This window comes from Pithys albifrons, chromosome 2 (genome assembly GCF_047495875.1).
Source record: "Pithys albifrons albifrons isolate INPA30051 chromosome 2, PitAlb_v1, whole genome shotgun sequence".
Lineage (NCBI taxonomy): Eukaryota > Metazoa > Chordata > Aves > Passeriformes > Thamnophilidae > Pithys > Pithys albifrons.
The window spans coordinates 13,754,918-13,774,176 of NC_092459.1; the positions used below are offsets into that span (position 1 = coordinate 13,754,918).

The 19,259-nt window shown below is 40.3% G+C and overlaps 1 protein-coding gene across 3 annotated transcripts in view; it reads left to right on the forward strand.

The window, feature by feature from the left end:
- The window catches only part of MBOAT2 (membrane bound glycerophospholipid O-acyltransferase 2), a 108,662-nt gene that overhangs the window by 53,621 nt on the left and 35,782 nt on the right, over window positions 1–19,259 (forward strand). For 2 of the 3 annotated variants that reach the window (XM_071548372.1, XM_071548373.1), the window contains one exon: window positions 15,435–15,530. In XM_071548372.1, the coding sequence (XP_071404473.1) occupies window positions 15,435–15,530 (96 nt within the window). Of the gene's footprint in view, window positions 1–5,748; window positions 5,762–15,434; window positions 15,531–19,259 lie in introns of those variants that run through there. The other variant, XM_071548374.1, reaches the window with a different exon arrangement.

Genomic DNA, 19,259 nt, shown 5'->3' on the forward strand with positions numbered 1-19,259 from the left:
GTCTGCTCAAAACCAAAAAAGAAGCAAAACAAAGATGGAAAAGTGAATGAAAACCTGTTGAGAACTACAAGGACCTTGCCAGGGTGTGCAAAGATGCAGTTAGAAAAGCAAAAGATCAACTTGAATAGAAATTGGCAAGAGATGTCAAAAACCACAAGAGTTCTTCAGGTATGTAACAACAAGCAGAAACAGAAAGAAAGTATTGGCCTGTTGTTAAACAGGAGAGGTGAACTAGTCACCAACAACTCTGGAAAGGCAGAGGTTCTCAACACTTTCTTCATGTCTGTCTTTGCTAGTACTGTTGGGCAATTGTCTTTGGAAACCCCTACAAATCAATGGGCCCTGGCAATGTCCACCCAAGGGTATTGGGAGCTGGCTGATGTCACCGTGAGAGCTCTCTCTGTATTACATTTGAGAAGTTGGGGTTATTGGGGAAGTCCCAGAAGACTGGAGGAAGGCTGATGTCATGCCCATCAACAAGGAGGGCTTACAAAATCCAGGAAATTATAGGCCCATCAGTCTTCAGTCCCTGGGAATGTTATGGAATGAGGCCTCCTGGGGATTATAACAAGTCAGATGAAGCATGTGATTGGGAAAAGACAGCATGGATTCCCCAACAGCAATCGTGGTTGACAAACCCAATCGCCTTCTGTGACACAGTAGCCTGCTTGGTTGGTGGGGAGTGAGGGGTGGACATTGTCCATCTGAATTTCTCCAGTGCTTTTGGTAGAGTTTCCCATGGCCTTCTCCTGGAGAAACTGATGTGTGACACTCTACAAAAGGTCCATGAGGTGTCTGGGGAACTGGCTGAGAGGCTGCACCCTCAGCCAGGTAGTGGTCAATAGCTACTCTTGAAACTTGGCTGCCTGTAACAAGTGGGGTTCCCCAGGGCTCAGTATTGTGCCCAGTGCACTTTAATATCTTCATAAGTGATCTGGAAGATGGGAAGATGGGGTGGAGAAGAAGACACTTTGGAAGAATGCACCATCCTCCAGGAAGACCTGGATAGGCTGGAGGAGTGTGTTCATGAGAGCCACGTGAAGTTCAACAAGGGCAAGTGTGAACTCTTGCCCCTGGGAAAGCATAATCCAGGAGCACAGCACAGGCTGGGATCTGCCTGGCTGGGATCTACCTGGCTGGGAAGCAGCTCTTTGGAAGGGGCCCTGGGGGCCCTGGGAGCCAATAGCTCAGTATGAGAGAACATTGTGCCACTACAGCAAAGAAAACCAACACGATGCTCGTCAACAGGGGCATCACCAGCAAAGAGGAAAAAATTGTTATTCCACTCTACTTGGCAGTTGCCAGGTGTCGCAGGTTTGGCCTAGCTGTTGCCAACCCTGGACTGGCCCCCCTTCCCCCTCCCAGAACCTTCCCAGCAAAGGAAAGGAAAAAAAACCTGAAAAGAAATGCACTCTAAAGAAACTGAACTGAATAAAAAGAATAAATTATATTTACTAACATTTACAAACCACACTGTATACACAATACATAGGATTCCACCCCCCAGGGGCAAGGGGAAGGGAGAAAAGGGGATTGATTAGCCGAAAAATAGGGAAGACACCAACCCAACCCAAAGAAACCGAATGAATCAAAACAAACACAGTTAAAAACCTCAAGGAAAGGGAACAAGAATGAAACAATCTCACCCAGGACAGGAGAAACACCAGGGACCGGAGGGACCAGACTTCCACCACCTCCCTCCAGCTCCTCAGCCAAGGACCGGAAGCAACAACCAAAACCACTCCCCCACTGTTATGTGGAAGACCCGTGTGGAATACTTGTAACTTCCTTAGATACAATGGTTACTGAGGAAGCCATGGGTCAAACCATTACACCAGGCTGCACCTGGAACACTGCATTCAGTTTTGGTCCCTGCTATGCAAAAAAGGATGTGGACAGGCTGGAGAGGGTCCAGAGAAGGGCACAAAGATGATGAAAGGGCTGGGCAGCCTGATATGTGAGGAAGGGCTGAGAGATCTGGGTTTGTTCAGCCTTGAGAAAAGAAAGTTTAGGGGACACCTTATCACCATTTTCCAGTGTTTAAACGGTGGCTACAAAGAAGCTGGAGACTTCTTCTTTTCCGAGGAGTCATATGGAAAAGATGAGGTGTAATGGGTGCAAGTTACTCCTGGGGAAATTCTAATTAGACATAAGAAAATTTTTCACACTGAGAACAATCAACCACTGGAATAATCTCCAGGAGCAAGTGGTGAATTCCCCAGTACTGGACACTTTTAAGATTCAGCTGGACAGGGTGCTGCACCATCTTGTCTAGACTGTGCTTTTCCAAAAGGGCTGGATCAGATGATCCTTGTGGTCCCGTCCGATATGCTATTCTCTCATCCTATAACGTGGTGCAGTGAAGTGTAATCTGTAACACACCTCCTCATGGAAAGCTCTTGTCAACTGAGTGTTTCTGTGTGTGTTACACAGATGGGGCAGTCAGAGGGATTGAAATAGCTCTGCAAATTTAGCACCTAAATATAAAGGTCTGTGGATTCAATGGGAATTTGAATGCCTAAAGAGCATCTATAAAAATAGAAACAATTGCTTTTATGGATTTTGGTTTGTCACCTGTTTGTAATCATATGATGAGTCTGTGATAGGTTTCCCAGGCTGCTGGAGTTTGCTTCTCCTCTGTGATTGTTTGGCCTGTCTGTGCAGGCTGTTCAGTGGTGTTACAGTGAGCTGTCTCATGTGCTGTGGGACCTTTGCCACCATAATCACAGTAATCACTTCTCTATGTATGTAACATGTATTTCTGGCAATGAACAAATAGGTATAAACTATTTCTTGTGAATTACTTTTTTGACTGTTGCTCTAAGTAATTAACAGTAATTATTAAGTAATAGTCTTTGGCTTTTAAATACAAAGTTTCTCACTGTATAAGGGCTTGAATTATAATGAAAATGAACTTTGAGCATATTTTCTAATTCAGAATAGTAGCAGTCATGAGAAGTACAAATCAAGACAAACTCTCTTCTTAGTCTCTATTTTTGTAGTTCAGGTTTAAAATTCATAAATGCCTTAATGTTTAGAATTCTCTTGTGACTTTTGTGTTACCTGTAGATAAAAGACTTTAAGTAATAAAAATTTTTACAAAGGAAGCTTTGAGCTGGCAAAACAATTGCAGATGCCTTTTTTTGTGTGTAACTTGCAGCCTCTAGACTGCTAACAGCAAAAGATTTGTTCATTGATAAATCAGTGTTGCAAAAGATTTGGAAGCAAGAAGTTCATTTGTTTGGATACCCTCTTTGTGATGAGAAAAAAAAATGGTCTTAGCTCGCATAAAAATGGCTCATTGCCTTTGGTCATATCCTTGCTTGTACAAAACAGAATAAACCAGGAGTATGAGGAGATTTCCAGTCAGTGAGCATGTACAGTGTTTGAATGCTGGGAGAAAGAAATTGTTGAAGTAAGGTTGGTTATTACTTATTCCCTTGAGAGAATTTTAAGTGACTTTTCTCAATTATGTAAATTCAATGAATTGAAAGTTGAGGTCTATAGTGAGTTCTAGGAAATGTGAAAGAAAGAATAACTCAGGAGGGTAATGGAACACCTTGATGAGGAGTGTTAGACAAATGGCAGTAATATGGATATACATATAGGGGAATAATTGGTGGTTTTGATTTCAGATTTCAAAGGATAATTGATGAACAATCTGACAATCCTTATTTTTCTTAGCATTGCCATGAAGACTGCATTTTTACAGAAATGTAGCCTCTGCCACTAGCATATATTGTGATTAAATCTACCCAAAAGTGTCTGCTAGTTGACTTCATACGGTGTGTTGTTAAGGACAGGTCATATAATTCTTTTGTCTGGTATCAACTGAGCCATTCTGGATTTTTTAAAAATTTATTTTATTTTTAGAAAATTGTGAGATAATTTGATTGCTCTAGGCATTTAGAAGGAAACCTTTGAAGGGTGTTAGAAGATGACAAACACGAGTGGTTTTGTATGTCTTCACTGAAGAGCAGGGAGGTGGCAAAGCAGAGTGCAAGTAGTTCAGTGGCTACTGTAGACTGAAAGTGCAGGTAGGTTCAAATATGTATGAAATAGAATGAAGGCAGTATCTCAATAAATCAAAGCTAAAAAAAGGTATGGGTTATATAACTACAAATATATATAATATATACATTTACATTCTGAGAACACAGTTGCTTCCTAACTTAAAGATCGTAAATCTATTTTTGAGTAGTTATTGTTTGCCTGTGGTTAAAGTATGACTTCTGTAAGTGATTGTGCCATGACTTGGACTGCATAATTAAATTTTCTTTTTTTAGTTTCCCATTGTGAACTGGAAGAATGAAAGTTATTCCAAAAATAAATGCAAGGGTTTTTCATAATGAGTTCCTTATGTACTTGCATACAACAATCTGCAGGTACTGATTCTTCCAGCCTTCAGTCTGAAGGATTTCCTCATGAGTGTAGGACAGTAGTACTACTGTATGACGCAAATGACCGTTATGCACAAAGATTACGTTTGCTGAGGATTGGTTTCTGGCCATGCTATTTCTATTGCATATCACTCTTTATGGAGTACTTCAAACTCTTCTCTGGAAACAGGCAATACTGTTTCTCACATATGAGAGAAAAATGTACATGAAAACAGACGTTGCCATCCTGTATTCCTGTGTCAGGCTTTGCCATGGAGCAAAGAAAATGGAGCTGCCCACAGGTTTTCTCCGGGCTGAGAGCAGGAAACAGCTGACTTAGATCTCTGCATGTGTTTCTGCAGGAGCACATGACAAATACTGTGACAGTGGGGAAGCTGATGCATCATGTGAGTGTTATATACATTGCCATGCATTGATTAAATGATGTAGAAGACAGGAAATTGTTGTGGTGCTTTATCTTAGCTGAGGGGTGGAGACTGGACAGAAATTAAACAAGTCATCTAAAAGGATAGGTCTTTCCAGGTTAAAGGAATGTTAAGCATTTGAGCAAAGGAGGCGTTTTGTTTAAACTACATTATTTGTTTCAGAAAAGGTTTTATTCCAGACACTGTGCTGTTTGAGATGCATGTCTCATTGCAAGGTGGTGTCAATAGCTCAGCAAGGTGTAGGGCTGCAGCTTTGGTGTGGATCTGACCAGCTGTGGGGATTGCAGCCAACTCGGTGACCAGCTGGAAACAAAGCATTGTTGGATTCCTTCCTGAAGGCAAAGCAAGAAATAGGGTGGGAAATATAAATACCATCATCCCCTCTGATAAAATATCTCTGTAAAATGGGGCTTTTTGTTTTGAAAAATGTTTTAAAAGAAAATGCAGCTGTGTTAGGTTGTTAACACAAACTCCTAGCTTTCCTTTGATATAGAATCATGAAAATACTTTGTTTCTCTAACTAAATTTGATTCCTGTGGCTTTTTGTTTTGCATACTCCACCTTGCAGGGAGTTGGGTTGTTTATTAATCTGCTTAGCTGCCCTGTGTACTGATTCTGGCTGCACAACCACTTTCTCAGCAAATCATAGCCTGTATGTTTCCCAGCTGCTGCCATCCCTAACACATGCAGAAAATGTCTCCTGACTGGCTGAACACAAATTCCAGCTGGCACCGCCTCATGGCTGAGCAAACCTTCCCCCTTTCTCCCAGCAGTGTTGCAATCACACTGTTTCTGTGTCTCAGGTGTTGTGTCTCAAGGCAAGGATGTGGATTTGCACAGAGCCTGGGGGCCTGAGGCAGCTGGAATCTGTTCCACGCAGCAGCCAGGAAAGAGCAACAGCTGTGGCACGTGGGGATGTGCATGGGGCACAAGGAGGTGTGTGGCTGGAGCAGAGTGATGAGTGGGTGCATGTCAGTAACAGCTCCCTCTCATCTTCATCCAAGATGATACTTGCCAAGTGCCAAGTTAACAGCAGTGATGGGTTTAATAATTGACCTTACTGTTGTTTTGTCTTCAGAAAACTTGTTCTGTTAAGCTGTCTGTGAGTTATTATATGAAGCTTTCTGGTACACTGAAATAAAATCATTTAGTCTTGCAAGATACTTTGTATTTAGCAGTTCTAGTTTACAGTTGTTAAACCATTATGACTAGTAGGCCTGTACTTCAAAATAGCACTTTCAGTAGTCCCATTGCTGGCAATGTTCTGTAGTGACATTATTCTTTCCTTAAAATTATTTTGCAGAAGTTGTGTTGCTGCCAAGCTCCTAATAGGAGACTTTTCTGACTGCGTGGTCCACGGATTTCTGCTGGTTTGCAAAAGTAAAGATGCTGGGCACAGTTCTGGTGTGTGAAGGAAGCTTACTTACCTATCATGAGGGACAAAGAGGAAGGATAAAATCGCTTTCATGCTGTGATGCTGAAACATCATATAGCTAGGCAAATATTTAGAAAAACTGGTGAACAGATGGAAACTCACAGCAGCAGCTTGTGGAAGTCAGCAGCTGTTTAGTTTCTGAATTGTGAGGCCTCCTTAGTGTCAGAAGATCTCAAGATTCTCCTTCCTTCATCTGGGCTTTGTTAGGTGGATTCCAGCATCAGGGTGTTTTGCTTTTACAGATTGTAAAGCTGTTAGGCTTTTGTCTTTGTGCTTTTTAAAGTGTTATATACTACTGTCAACTTTTTAAAATGCAAAGGTCAGACTTGGTGCTCTTATCTGCATTGTTTACTGTTATACTTTCAAGCAATTGCAGAAATAGGGGTTGATATGACACAATATGGTTTTTAAGTGAGAGAGAACTTAGATGACCCCTCATATCTCATCTCAGTTTAACATTACAGTTTTGAACAGGGTCAATTTCACCTCAGCTTTTAATTGTCTAGGGGATAAAATCTATTTTTTTATTCCCACCCTTCCAGATTCCATGTTCCTTTTGGAGTATTACAGGAAGAATGAATCACACAACATGTTTCTTCACTTCCTGAGAAGAAACAAAAGCATCCACCCTTTTGCCCCATCTTTAGTTGTAGATGATGTTTCTCCCTTGTAGGAGATCCTGGAGCTGATCTCCTTCTCCTGGAGAAGTGTCGGACTTGGAGGGAGAAGGGCGAGAGGTTGGAAATTGAGAAAGTGTAAAGCTAGGGAGTAAGGGAAAAAGATGAAATTCTTTTGTGTGCATTTTTGAAAAGAATATGTGTTGCATTTGTTATGTATTACTCTTGCATTTGGAATATGGCCTGTAGCTATAAATGGAATGATCATTTAATTTAGGTTGGTAAAGATTTACTTTACCAAGTCATTATGTTGCCATTATGTAGCCAAACATCAAAATACATTAGGCAAGTGATAATGTCAGCAGCGGATCTGCAGTAAACAAAGAAGGGAGGCACTGCAGATGGTTGTGGGGCAACTGAGCTAATGAAGCCTCATGTTCCTGACGTTGTGTGCATGCAGGAAACCAAAGGGTCTGCCTGGCTTTCTCCCTACTGGCTGAGCAAAACCCTGCGCGGACCCTGCTGCTGCTGCAAAGGTGTGAGCCTGACGTGTGGCCGGCACTGCTGACAGCTCAGCAAGGCACTGCACTGCAGGGACAGGCAGGACAAGTGCGGCATGGGAGGCACGTGCAGCCCTTGGGCCAGATGTTGCTGAGTCCAGATGCTGGGGAACTCTGTCTACTTGTTAAGTTTCCTTTAAAATGGCTATCAGACACAAAAATTCTCAGCTGATGGTTGAAAATGGATGTGATGGGATGGCCGGATTGCTTGTTACCAAAGCATGATGTTATAAACACTTCCTTCTCTGGAAAGAGGCTCACAGACAGTCTGGTTTTGTCTTTTTTGTTGTTGTTGTTGATTTTCAATGCATTTTGTATCTGTGCTTGAAGTAATCAAAAGTGCGTGGATCAAAAGGCTTCATTAATTTTGCTTGTATTTTAGAGAGTACCTTCTTGAAATAGAGGGTTGGGACTTGGTTAAGGCCACACAGTCTGAGTCTGTTATTGTTTAGATCATAAACTTGAATCCATTTTCTAAGTAATGCCAATAATGCATCCATTAACAGAGATTGTGTAAACAGGCACCTCTTTTTGGTGTAAACCAGCATGCTAGGGCAGGCTAACTTACCTTGTGACTCTCAGACAGTCAAACTAAATGAATTCTAATCAGTATTTTTATTGGCTTGTACTTGATGATTGCAGAGTTAGATATTTAGCTATGACACTCTGGACCTTTTTGTTTGATGTACGTTTTTCCTTTGTTTTGTAAACAAATATCATATGTTTTTAACTGCATGGAGTTGAATTTCTCTGTGAGCTATGGAAACTAATTTTGATCATTAGACTTAAAACAATTAACGTAGTTGCATTTTTATAATAATTCAGTTCTGACCCTAAACACAAGAATTCTTTTTTTTTTTTTTTAGTTTTTTTCTTATTTTGGCACAATCAGTAGAAAAACAAGGAGGCAAACACAGGCAGCAGCTTTCAGCAGAGGGGGTGGGAAAACTCAGAGGCTGTTCTGTCACCTTTTCTAAAAATCAATACAGTATAATGTTACAAGGTCTTCCTTTTGAAACTGAATAATTACACATTTAAAGAAAAAAAAGTATTTTTTTCCTAACATAATGGGAGGAATGGATCTTGACTGACACGAAGCCTTTATTTCAAGTCTAAATCTGCACTATGTGCCAACTAGCCGGTAAAAAAGCGCCCTGTGTTTATTGGTTTACTTAACTTTCTTCCAGCAAAATAGCATATTGTGCTGTTGTCCTTCCAATGCATGAGAAGAGCCTAAAATAACAGAAGCTGTTCTGACATCTCTCAAAGCCTGCCTTTGTCAAGGTCACAGTTCTATTTTTGCTGCATTTTGTGCAAACAGAGATAGGTGTGGTAGGAACAAATATTTTATAACTGAGATGCAAAGTCCCCCAAAAGTGTAAAACCAAACAAAATTGCAGCTCCCATGCATTGTTATGCAAAACCCATAATATATATTGGCTGGTTTTTAGCCTGGGTCTGGGTGCAGTCCAGGCTACCCATCAGCAGATACAAAGCTCTAGAATTAACCTGTGGATGTTCTTGCTCTTTTTTAATTAGTAACCCAAAATTTCTGAGGGACACACGTGAAAGATGGGGGTTCTGCACATGTGTAATCTTTACATTCTTGCAGATGTGGAAGCTTTATATGAACAGGTTCTGCTGGCTCATTCAGTGGTAACAAATTTGTATATAGTTATGCAGGAAATGTAGAAATTATTAAATACCCTGTAATAGGCAGTGGGGGTGGTGGGGTGAGCTGCTCCGTGGGGTTTCGTTGCCAGCTGGGTTTAAACCATGACACTGCATCACATGGAGTGAATTTGTAAGCTGACACTGGATAAAAAGCCTTCGCCTGTAGGAAAAAAAAATCAACTGTTCAAACAAAATGAGACTACTTTGTGTGAGGTAGATAAGCAGTGTTGGTGAGAGTGTTCTCTTGGCTCTGCTAAACTTGTGAGGGCAATAAAAGGAGGAGTACAGGGATGAGACTGAGGTTTTCTGCAGTAGTAGAAATGCTGCTTCAGAAATGTATTTCATGTAGCTCCTCTAGTTTAGCAGTAGAAAATGTAATAGGAAAGGTGTATCAAATTCCATCGAGATGTTTGGAGACTAAAAGAGTTCCTGTCATGTGAGAGCACAGAAGCATAATATATACACATATATAGATACACATATACATTGATGAAAGCTTTTTGGATTGATTTACACATACACACACACACATACATACATATATGCATATGTATATGTGTACATATATATGTATGTATGTATATGGATATATATATGCAGGTAAAACCCACCTATTTATATGTTGGTTATTATTACTTGGCAAAAAATGACTGGACTAGAAATAACAACATAGGACAGTGTATTTTCTTTACTAATAAGAGAATAATTTGCCCTTTTTTTAATAGAATTTAACACGTTCTCTTGATGAGAGTTTTCTGTAAATTACTACTTGGAGAGGCTGCTTACTTGGTATTTTCTATGTATGGTAATCTGTATGTGTATTGATATACCTTTTATAGGATGTTTAATTTATGGGTTTAGAATATACTTTTAAAAAACTTCCAGTGGTTTACTTGATATATTTCTTTTTAAAGGAAAGGTAGAATTTTACAGGTAGAACATATTAAATATTACTTTTAGTGCTCTGAGAAGTTTGGAATGGTAAGGAGTTATAATATGGAATACCTGTACCAAAAAAGCCCTTCTGTGTAATAGGTTATCCAATATAGTTTCCTTAGTTTGGTTTTTTTAACTTTAAATCAGAAATTAAACATGTAACTCTGTTCTACTGTCTAGTACTTCATTGCTACAATGTCTCCTGGGTATGTCTGGGTTTGTCACATCTATTGATAAATAAAGTAAGGTCGTATTGACATAAGATCCTGTGATTTAACCTCAAACATACTCTAAATGAATGTCTTTGTGTCTTTCTGTTACATCGTACAGTGTTCACTGCAGGTCAGTTTGTCTAAAAGTTACAATAATAATAACAATATTGTGACTTGCCTGTTCATGTTCAGTGTGAATTACTTCTGTCTTTCTGCTCACAAGAACATTATTTAGAAAGTAGCAAGTATAGAGCAACACTGACATTTAAGACCAATTGCTTTCCTACTGTAGGAGAAAATTTAGCCTTGGGTAAAACCGCTACATTCGTTTGCAGCCTGTAATTGTTGTGCAGTTGGGTAAAGCCTGATGTAGTTGTGCTCTGCAAAACCTTATCCCGTTTTCTGATCTAAGGAGTGGTTTTGGTGAATGAATCCTCGAAGAGAGTAAGAAACATGCAGTAAGAGTACTTTAGAAAGTTCTCAAAGCATTTTCAGATCCTCTTTGAATTTTTTAAAGTAGAGGCGGATTCACATGGGAATTAAGAGGATCAGCAAGTGGCACCAGAAACCTGCAGAAGAAACAACAGGAATGATATAAACTGTCATAAACCTTCTACATATTTTTGGGAAAACATGTTGCTGCATTTTGCCTGATTAAATGCCATTTCTCATCAACAGGGATGTGATGTGGCATAACTAATGTGCAGAGATGCACTTGCAAAGTGAAAAGCATTGAATGGGTTGCAAGTTCTCATTCTTTACTCATGAGTTAAAAATTTTCAGTCTTTCAAGCTGTGTATAACTTAGAGCTGTGGCTTACATAGTTGGAAGATAGTTATAATTCATAGTTTGGTGAAAGCAATGTAACAGCAAATTTCACTGCTCTGTGGGAAGACAGCTTTTGTTTTACACTGAAAAATGAAATCTGGGATATAATCGAGAAGTTCACGGTGGTTTGTTTTCTTTTTTCTTTCTTCTGTTTCTGCACTGTAACTTCTCGGTGGGTATTAACCGAATGTTGCGAGAAACTACACCAAGCTGGTCCTGAGGGTTAACACCTATTTCATAGAATCATGAAATAGTTTGAATTGGGGTCATCTAGTCCACCCCTCCAGCACTGACCAGGGACTGACCAGGTTGGTTTGCTCAGAGCCCCATCCAACCCAGCCCTGAATGTTTCTAGGGATGGGGCATCCACGACTTCTCTGGGCAATCTGTGCCAGTGTTTTACCACCCTCATCCTAAAACCCTCTTTCTTATAGCTAATATAAACTGACCCTCCTGCAGTCCAAAACCATTACCCCTTGTCCTACCACAACAGGCCCTGCTGAAAGGTTTGTCTCCATCTTTCTTATAGGCCCCTGTATCAGGAATTGAAAGTGTTGACATTTTGGTCTGTGTTTTTGCTTATGCCACCTGTGCAAAGATTTATGCTTTTTATGCCAAGTTTAGGGAACCAAAGCTGACAGAGTGAAGGCTTCGTCCTTGAAGGCAGACTTTGCATAAACTAAAGTTACTCGAGTCTCTCCTGTTGGCTGACAGCGTTCAAAGGAGAGCTGAGGAGGGGAGAGCAAGGAGGAAGAGAGAGAGAGTGAGCAGCAGGGTCTGTGACCTCTTCCTGGGGGGTGATGGCCTCACCTCCCCTGGCAGAGGTCTCCAGAAAGCTCAGTAAAAGGTGAAAGGGCTCATGCTCTTGGCATTGGTGTTTTTTTCCCCCAAAAGACAGCAGGGACACCTGCTGTCTGCCAAGGCCTAGAAGATGTAGCCCCTGTCTTGGGGGAGTGTTCTGAGTTGGTAAGACAACCTTATGTGAGTAACTCTTTGGTAACTGGGGTGCTTACTCATTTGGGTTTATTGCTTTAGTCTCCCTCCTTCTCCCTCTCCCTTCTCTTTGGGTTCCTGCTACTCGGTCACTCCTGTTAATAAAGATACTGTTTTCCTGAACTCTCAATGGTGCTCAGCCTCACTTTTCCAGCAACTGTAGAACCCACCCGAGTACTGTAAGACCACAATGAAGATCTCCACGGACCTTTTTCTTTCCCAGACAGAACAACCCCAACTTTCCTCATAGGAGAGGTACTCTAATCATGTTGGTGTCCTTCCTCTGACCTCACTGCAACAGGCCCATGTCCCTCCTGTGCTGGCGACTTCAGGGCTGGATGCAGCATTCCAGATGGGATCGCACCAGAGCAGATCACAGAGGCAGAATCACCTCCCTCAACCTGCTGGCCCTCCCCCTTCCCTTCTTTGCTGCAAGGGCATGTTGCTGGCTCATGTTTAACTCTGTATTCACCAGCACTCCCAGGTAGTTTTCTGCCAAGCTGCTTTCCAGTTGAGTTGCCCCCAGAGTATAAGGGTGCTTGGAGTTGTTCTTCCTGACCATCATGAGGTTCCTGTCAGTCTGTTTCTCCAGCCTGTTCAGGTCTCTCTGGATGGTAGCAAGAGCTTCTGGTGTATCAGCTGCTCCTTCCAGTTTGGTATCATCAGCAAACTTGAGGCTCCACTGCCCCATTATCCAGATCATTAATGAAGATGTTGAGGAGGATGTGATCCAGAATTGATCCCGGGGTACACAGGCAGTTCCTGGCCTCTGACTCGGCTTTGTGCCACTGATCACCACTTTGGGCCCAGCTGTTCAGCCTGTTTTCAATCCATTTGGCTCATCCAGCCCATATGTCATCAGCTGCTCTATGAGGATGTCAAGCACCAGATGATTTAGTGAACTAATGATATTCTTTCTATCAACCTTTAAAAAAGATAAGTTTGCCCAAGAATTGACCTTGCGTCTCCCCAGTTTGATATTCAGAACCACGTAGGCTCATTATTTCTCAATTTTCTTGTACATGTAGAACCAGAGTAACATTAACTGTCACCGAAATTCATCTTAAAGAGGAATGCAGTTTTTATGAAACACTTGAATGCATGGAGAACAGGAAATGCTCATGGGGAAATGCCAAACTTCTTTAGTGCAGCATGTGGAACATATGCAGTAAGTAAAGTAACCTGAATGCAAAGCCTTTAAAAGATATCCAGAATAATGACCTGTTTCTTCTGTGAGGCAGGAATTTGCAGTTGCAGGGTTACATAAGCCTGCAGGTCTGTATAATATGGATTCTAGAAAAGAACCTCAGGTTTTCTGACTTCTCAAGTGCATTTATTTTAGGACATTTATTAGTACTTTTTCACTTGTACTTACCAGCATAGCTTTTCTCCTTGCAAAAGGAAGTCTTTGTAATGTCTTGATTAAAATCAACATAAATATTTTATGACAAACTGTAAGAGGTAGAAACTGGTGTCTGTTTTCTTCCATCTGAAGGTGTGTTCCTAATCCACTAATTTATGAAGTGCATTTCTTGTCCTAACCAAGTATGTATTACTTGTGTAGATAACATTTGAAGTTGTGAAAGCTACAGATAGAGGTACTTCTGTAATTCTGTTTATTCTAGACCTATTACAATATACTGTGAATAGACCATAAATACATGATATTGCCAGTGGGCAAAAATGCGGTCTGTGGGTGAGTATATAGATATCTCTACATGCAACAAGTTACTTTTAATCTGTGGTTTTGTAGTATGTAAATCATGAGGCTGGTAAAGCTGGAAATCACAGGGACTTCTTAGTCGATGGGAGAACTGGGACTGATGTCAGCACAGGCAAACTAAACTTGTGTACTCCTCATTTATGTGAAACATGGCTGATTTTTTTGGGACACACACACTAGTTTTTCTTAAAATATCTCAGGAAAATTTTAATTCCAGACTTTAAGAGTGTATATTATATCATACTCCTGATATCTGCAGTCTGCTAGATACTACTTGTCTTAATTTTTTTTCTTGATGAAATAATTTGGTATAATTATGAGACAATTATTGTGTAATTTTGTTGAATTCTTAGTACAAGCACTTTTGTACCAGTTAGCCACCCAATATCATACTGTTTCCATCTTATTAATATTAATGAAAACAGAAAATAAACTATTTCTAAAACAGATGTCCCCCCAAAAAAGTAACAAGTGTGGTTTACTGTAGCTACTGATATTTGAGGTAATCTGTGATTTCGAAGTCAGATGTTTAAAACATTAAATGGTTTGTGTCTAGCACAATTCTCAATGAAAGGTTAAGCCCTGTAACAGCTTTCAGATTGAAGAATAACTTCTAAGATCTTAGAATTTCTTATGTTAACACTTTTTTTCCCCAAAATATTTATTTGGAAAAGAAAGGTTAAATAATCATGTTCCAAGGTCTTCCTGCAGTGTCCCTCACCATTTCACCTAAATCCAGTCCTGGTTATGGTTTTCAATTGTTGTATGAATATTTTCATTCTGACTGGATTTCGAATGTATTATAGAGCCTCCTGTACAGATTGCACATTAGTCTTGTAAACATGAAACAGGGACTGTGCAGTTCATATGTAAAGTTGAAAAGGACTAGTGAAGTTCCTGTTGGCATTCACTGTCCTTTTTGACTGCAAAGAACATCTGGCAGATTTTACGAGGTATATTGGCAGATCAGTTTGCACTGTTGTGCTGAGGAAATGGTATGTGAAATTAATTTTATAATACATGTAACACATACGGTGGTTCTCTGTGATTCTGCTTACATTTGCTGGGGATCAGCTTAGCAGAAAACATAAAGGGATCCTGTTCCTTTTTTACTCAGATATGTTTTAATATGTGTATTTGGAAATTAATTGCCTTTTCCCATTTCTCTGAAAACAGCAGCAAGGGGATTTATGGTACTGAATTTTTAATGTATACAAATACATTCAATGGAAGTTGTTTGATGTATAGTTTGCCAAACTTCTATACTTGTACAGACAAAAATTAACCTTGCACTTAAAAAAAGCATAACATTAATTTGCTCTTTATAGCACTTTCTGATTTTACAGTGGCACTTAAAATTCCTATGCTTTATTTATGTGAATAAATATTTTGGCTAATGACAATAGCATTTATATGGTTGTACTGTGTCCTCAAAAACCAAAAGTATGTGCTTGCATAGAATAAACATCACCAAAAAAGCCTCAGGCACAACAGAGGTGTAATTAGACTCCAGTTATGCAACGTTCACTAGAAATAACTGGATATTAAACTCTATTTAAAAGGTAGTTTATTCAATGAAGAAATGTTTATGTTTTTTAACTGAAAAGCTTTATTTCCCATTTTCCTTCCAGGTATTGCTTTGTTTTCGCTTTGGGATACCTCACTGTGTGCCAAATTACTAGAGTCTATATCTTTGACTATGGACAATATTCTGCTGATTTTTCTGGGTAAGGAGAAAAATAATCTCTCCATCTTGTCCTCCTAAGTGATACTCTATTTTTTTTTTTGGGGGGGGGGGGGTTGTTGTTGGCTCCCCTCCTCTAAGCAGGTCAGCCTTTAAGACTTTGGGAGAAATCTGGGCATGTGTGTGCATTTGGCACACATAGAAATATGTATGTACCTTTGCTTTAATCATAAAAACAGAATTTTTGTGTCCTGTAGAACCACCCATGTGTTATCTGTTGCCTCCTGTTTCTGCCCGAATAGCATAAAGGATTTGGTGGCTGTGGGAATTTTTTCTCTTTGCTTTTTCCCTTGACAGCATGATGAACCTTGACTTGTGTCTGGTGTACTTGCTGGCCTGGCACAGTCTGGTACTGCTCTTTGAGGAAAATCTGAATGCTTTATGGAATTTAGTTTTTAGCTTCTTTCTTTCTTAGTTTTATGTTAGATGTTTCAGAAGGAGAAGGCTAAGGAGGCAGTCACCTGATTGGTGAGGTAGTCACAGCCCTTGGAAACAGAAAGTTTTGTCTCTATGTGCCCTCATATAATGAACTGATACCTATATATGACTTGAATTGTATAGAAGCAAAACAGAATTAAATGGGCTAAGTAAAACTAAAACCGTATTGGTGATTCTTGTTTGTACTGCAGACACAGAGAAGTGAGGGACAACATTTCTTATAAACAAGTTTGCTACTGTGATAGTGTTTTGTTGATTTAAAGGAGAGTGTGTATTCTGAGGGGGAAAAAATATGGAGAGTATTTGTTAGTCTGCTTAAAATAACGCATTAAATACTTTTCAGGAATACTGTGAATGGCAGTGGTCTTTGTAGTTTAGTATTACCTGTGGTAGAGTTGTTCTTATTAGTCTTGTTGCTTCTCAGTCTTCATTGGTAACAGCCATGTAGTCCAGAAACTTAAAAGCCTTTATGGTTAAGTTCATATTTTCTGTCATCTTTATCTTCTTACCTTCTGAAACATCTTTCTACATTTGTCTTACATCCAAGTGTCTGCCTTCAAGCCAGATAACCCAAGTTCCAGTTGTAGTCAGCAGAGATGTGATCAGTGTGGACAGTGAAGCCTGGAGGGCATTTCAGCTGACCCACCACTGAGCATCTACCTGAGCGTGAACTGGGTCACTTGTCAGATGCCCCTGACTATTGACTAGATCTCCACTGGCTTTAATGAGAGCTTGCAACACAGACATATGCTTAAAGACACAAAAACTAGATTTACTGATGTTGAGTTTAATTTCACCACTACAAGTTGAACTGTGATCCAAAAGCTGTCCCTTCCAGTTCACTGTAGGGCCAAAGTGTACAACCTTGCCAGTGATCAAAGCTCTGAGCTGACTCTGGAAACTGCATAATTGCACTTTGTTGTTGTTCTCTCAGAACTGCTGGTAGAGCTTGGGCATACCATGGCTCAAACATAACTACAGCTTTCAGACAGCAGCTGCCTTGTGGCTCTGCTGCTTTGGTGGTAGCAGAGATTTCTGCTAGGTCTAAACATGTCCAAAGGTTCTCATGTCTCATCCCTGGAGGTGTTCAAGGCCAGATTGGATGTGGCTCTGAGTAACCCCATGGCAGTGGGGGTTGGAACTAGGTTATCTTCAAGGTCCCTTTCCAACCCAAACCAATCTATGATTCTATGATTTATGAGCTCTGTGCTCTGGACAGAAGGGTTCTGAAGCCTAGATACAACTCTCTTTGTATGTTTGAGCTGTCAGATTTAAACCACCCTTTCATGCAGCAGTTTGGGAGCTTGACATATGCATATCACATGAAATCCTGGCATACACTGCATATGCTCCCTTGACACCTTGAGACAGAGGCTACTTCCAGAACAGGCAGAGAAAGAAAACTTTCCCCAGTTCCAGGGTAAAAGAGTAAGCTCAAGAAAATAACTAAAGTTGCCCAATCAGCTGTTGAACCCCAGCACCAGCAAGATGTTGGCAAGGATTTGTGTAGTGATTGGCCCCAAAAGAGCTCTGAATGTCTGCCTGCCTGGATACTTCTAGCATTCCATGCCTATCTGAGCTGTGTCCATGCTGAGAAAATTTGTAAAAAATTTGAAGGACTGTCTCAATGCACTGACTGGAGAAAGCTGAGGAGACCTTGTGCTGGAGATGCAATTGCTTGTGCAGAGTTCTGTGGGCCTGGCTGCAGCACTGCCAGATCCCAGCTGCCAGTGAGCCCTCCACCAGCTCCTTCCGCTTTCTCCCAGCACCTAAAAGAGATTGTTAGAGTCCTGGTTCCCAGCCTCCCTGTGCCAGGAAGGACTCTTCCTCTTTCAGTCTCTAGATTGTTGCTCATCAGCCACATCTGTGATGATACTGGAATAGCCACTTCAGAAGGCAAAACCCCAAAAACTGGGGCCTGCTGTGCTAGCAATGACAGACGTATCAGCTGGAATTAATGGAAGGGCTGACTGAGCTCCGCCTGGGCTCTGTCCTTCCACCAGGCAGGATCCATGCTGTCACACGTCTGCTTACAGAAAGGAAATCCATTATGTTCAGAGTCACTTGGGGATTTCTGCCAGCACCAAGCAGTTCTACAGCTTAAATGCCAGAAAGAGATGTGAGAGATTTACAAGACTATCAGTTCTTGCTTATTTTCTTCCTTGGTGACCCTTGTCTGTCACTTTAGTCTTGATACCAGGATTTTGGGGCACTGATAATAGCAGTAGAAATATTTTCCCCCTGAGTGCATTTTGAGGACTGGAAATAATTGTGTGCATTGAAATAACCATTACCTAAAAAAACCCAAACCAAACCAAAACAATTTGATGAAACTAATGTGACAAATACTGGGGTAGCCCTGTCAATGAAGAAGGACTTGATGGCTTTTGGATTTATTTTTCTGTGCCAATATAAATGTGCTATAAAATGCCACGTGTGCTCAAAACTTGAACAAAAATAAGTGCCCATTGTACAACATGATTATTTTGTTGTGGGGATTTTTTTCTTGGTTGAGGGGGTTTTATTGGGTTTTGGGGTTGTGTTTTGGGTTTTTTTTGTCTCCAGCTCAGATGCTACGAGGTAAATAGAGCCCTGATACATTTTTTGAGCTCTGATTTCAAAGTTAAAGTTTTAAATTCTAGTAGCTTACTTTATGCATTCCCCCATTCCTTCCCTCCCACAGGTAGGGGGTTTGCTATGTTAAGATTTGCATCAGTCAAAAGCTCTTACATATTACAAAGATGGTATAATGTCTTAGTACAAATCCAACTTAGGTAGTCATGGAAGAGTATTTCTTGGACAGTTTAAGATTCACTGAAGTGTACAAAATTCAAAACAAAGCGAAGTCTGTTGGAACAGCAAAATTATGCTGGGTTTTTGTTTTGCCAGATATGTTTACTTGAAGCAAATAATAATTCTAGATGGAAAAATTAAACATAAGACTGGGTGCCAGTAGAAACACTGGAAGTTGTCTACATATCCAAATAATTTATTTTAACGTTCAACTTTGGTATAGTTTTATTGTCATTTGTTTACTGCTCCTGTAACTTACAATGAATATAATTGCTCTCACTGCCCTTTTCCTTTTACTCCTCTAACTGTAAAAAAATAAACTATGTTAGTAGAAAATACATGTGAAACACTAGCTGTGTTTGTGTAACTTAATGCAGCAATAAAAGACATGAGTTATCAAATACTGCCTTTAAGGCTTAAACTCTTTTCATTGCATTGAAAACTCTGTAATAGTTTGAGATCAAAAGATTAATCACTTTGT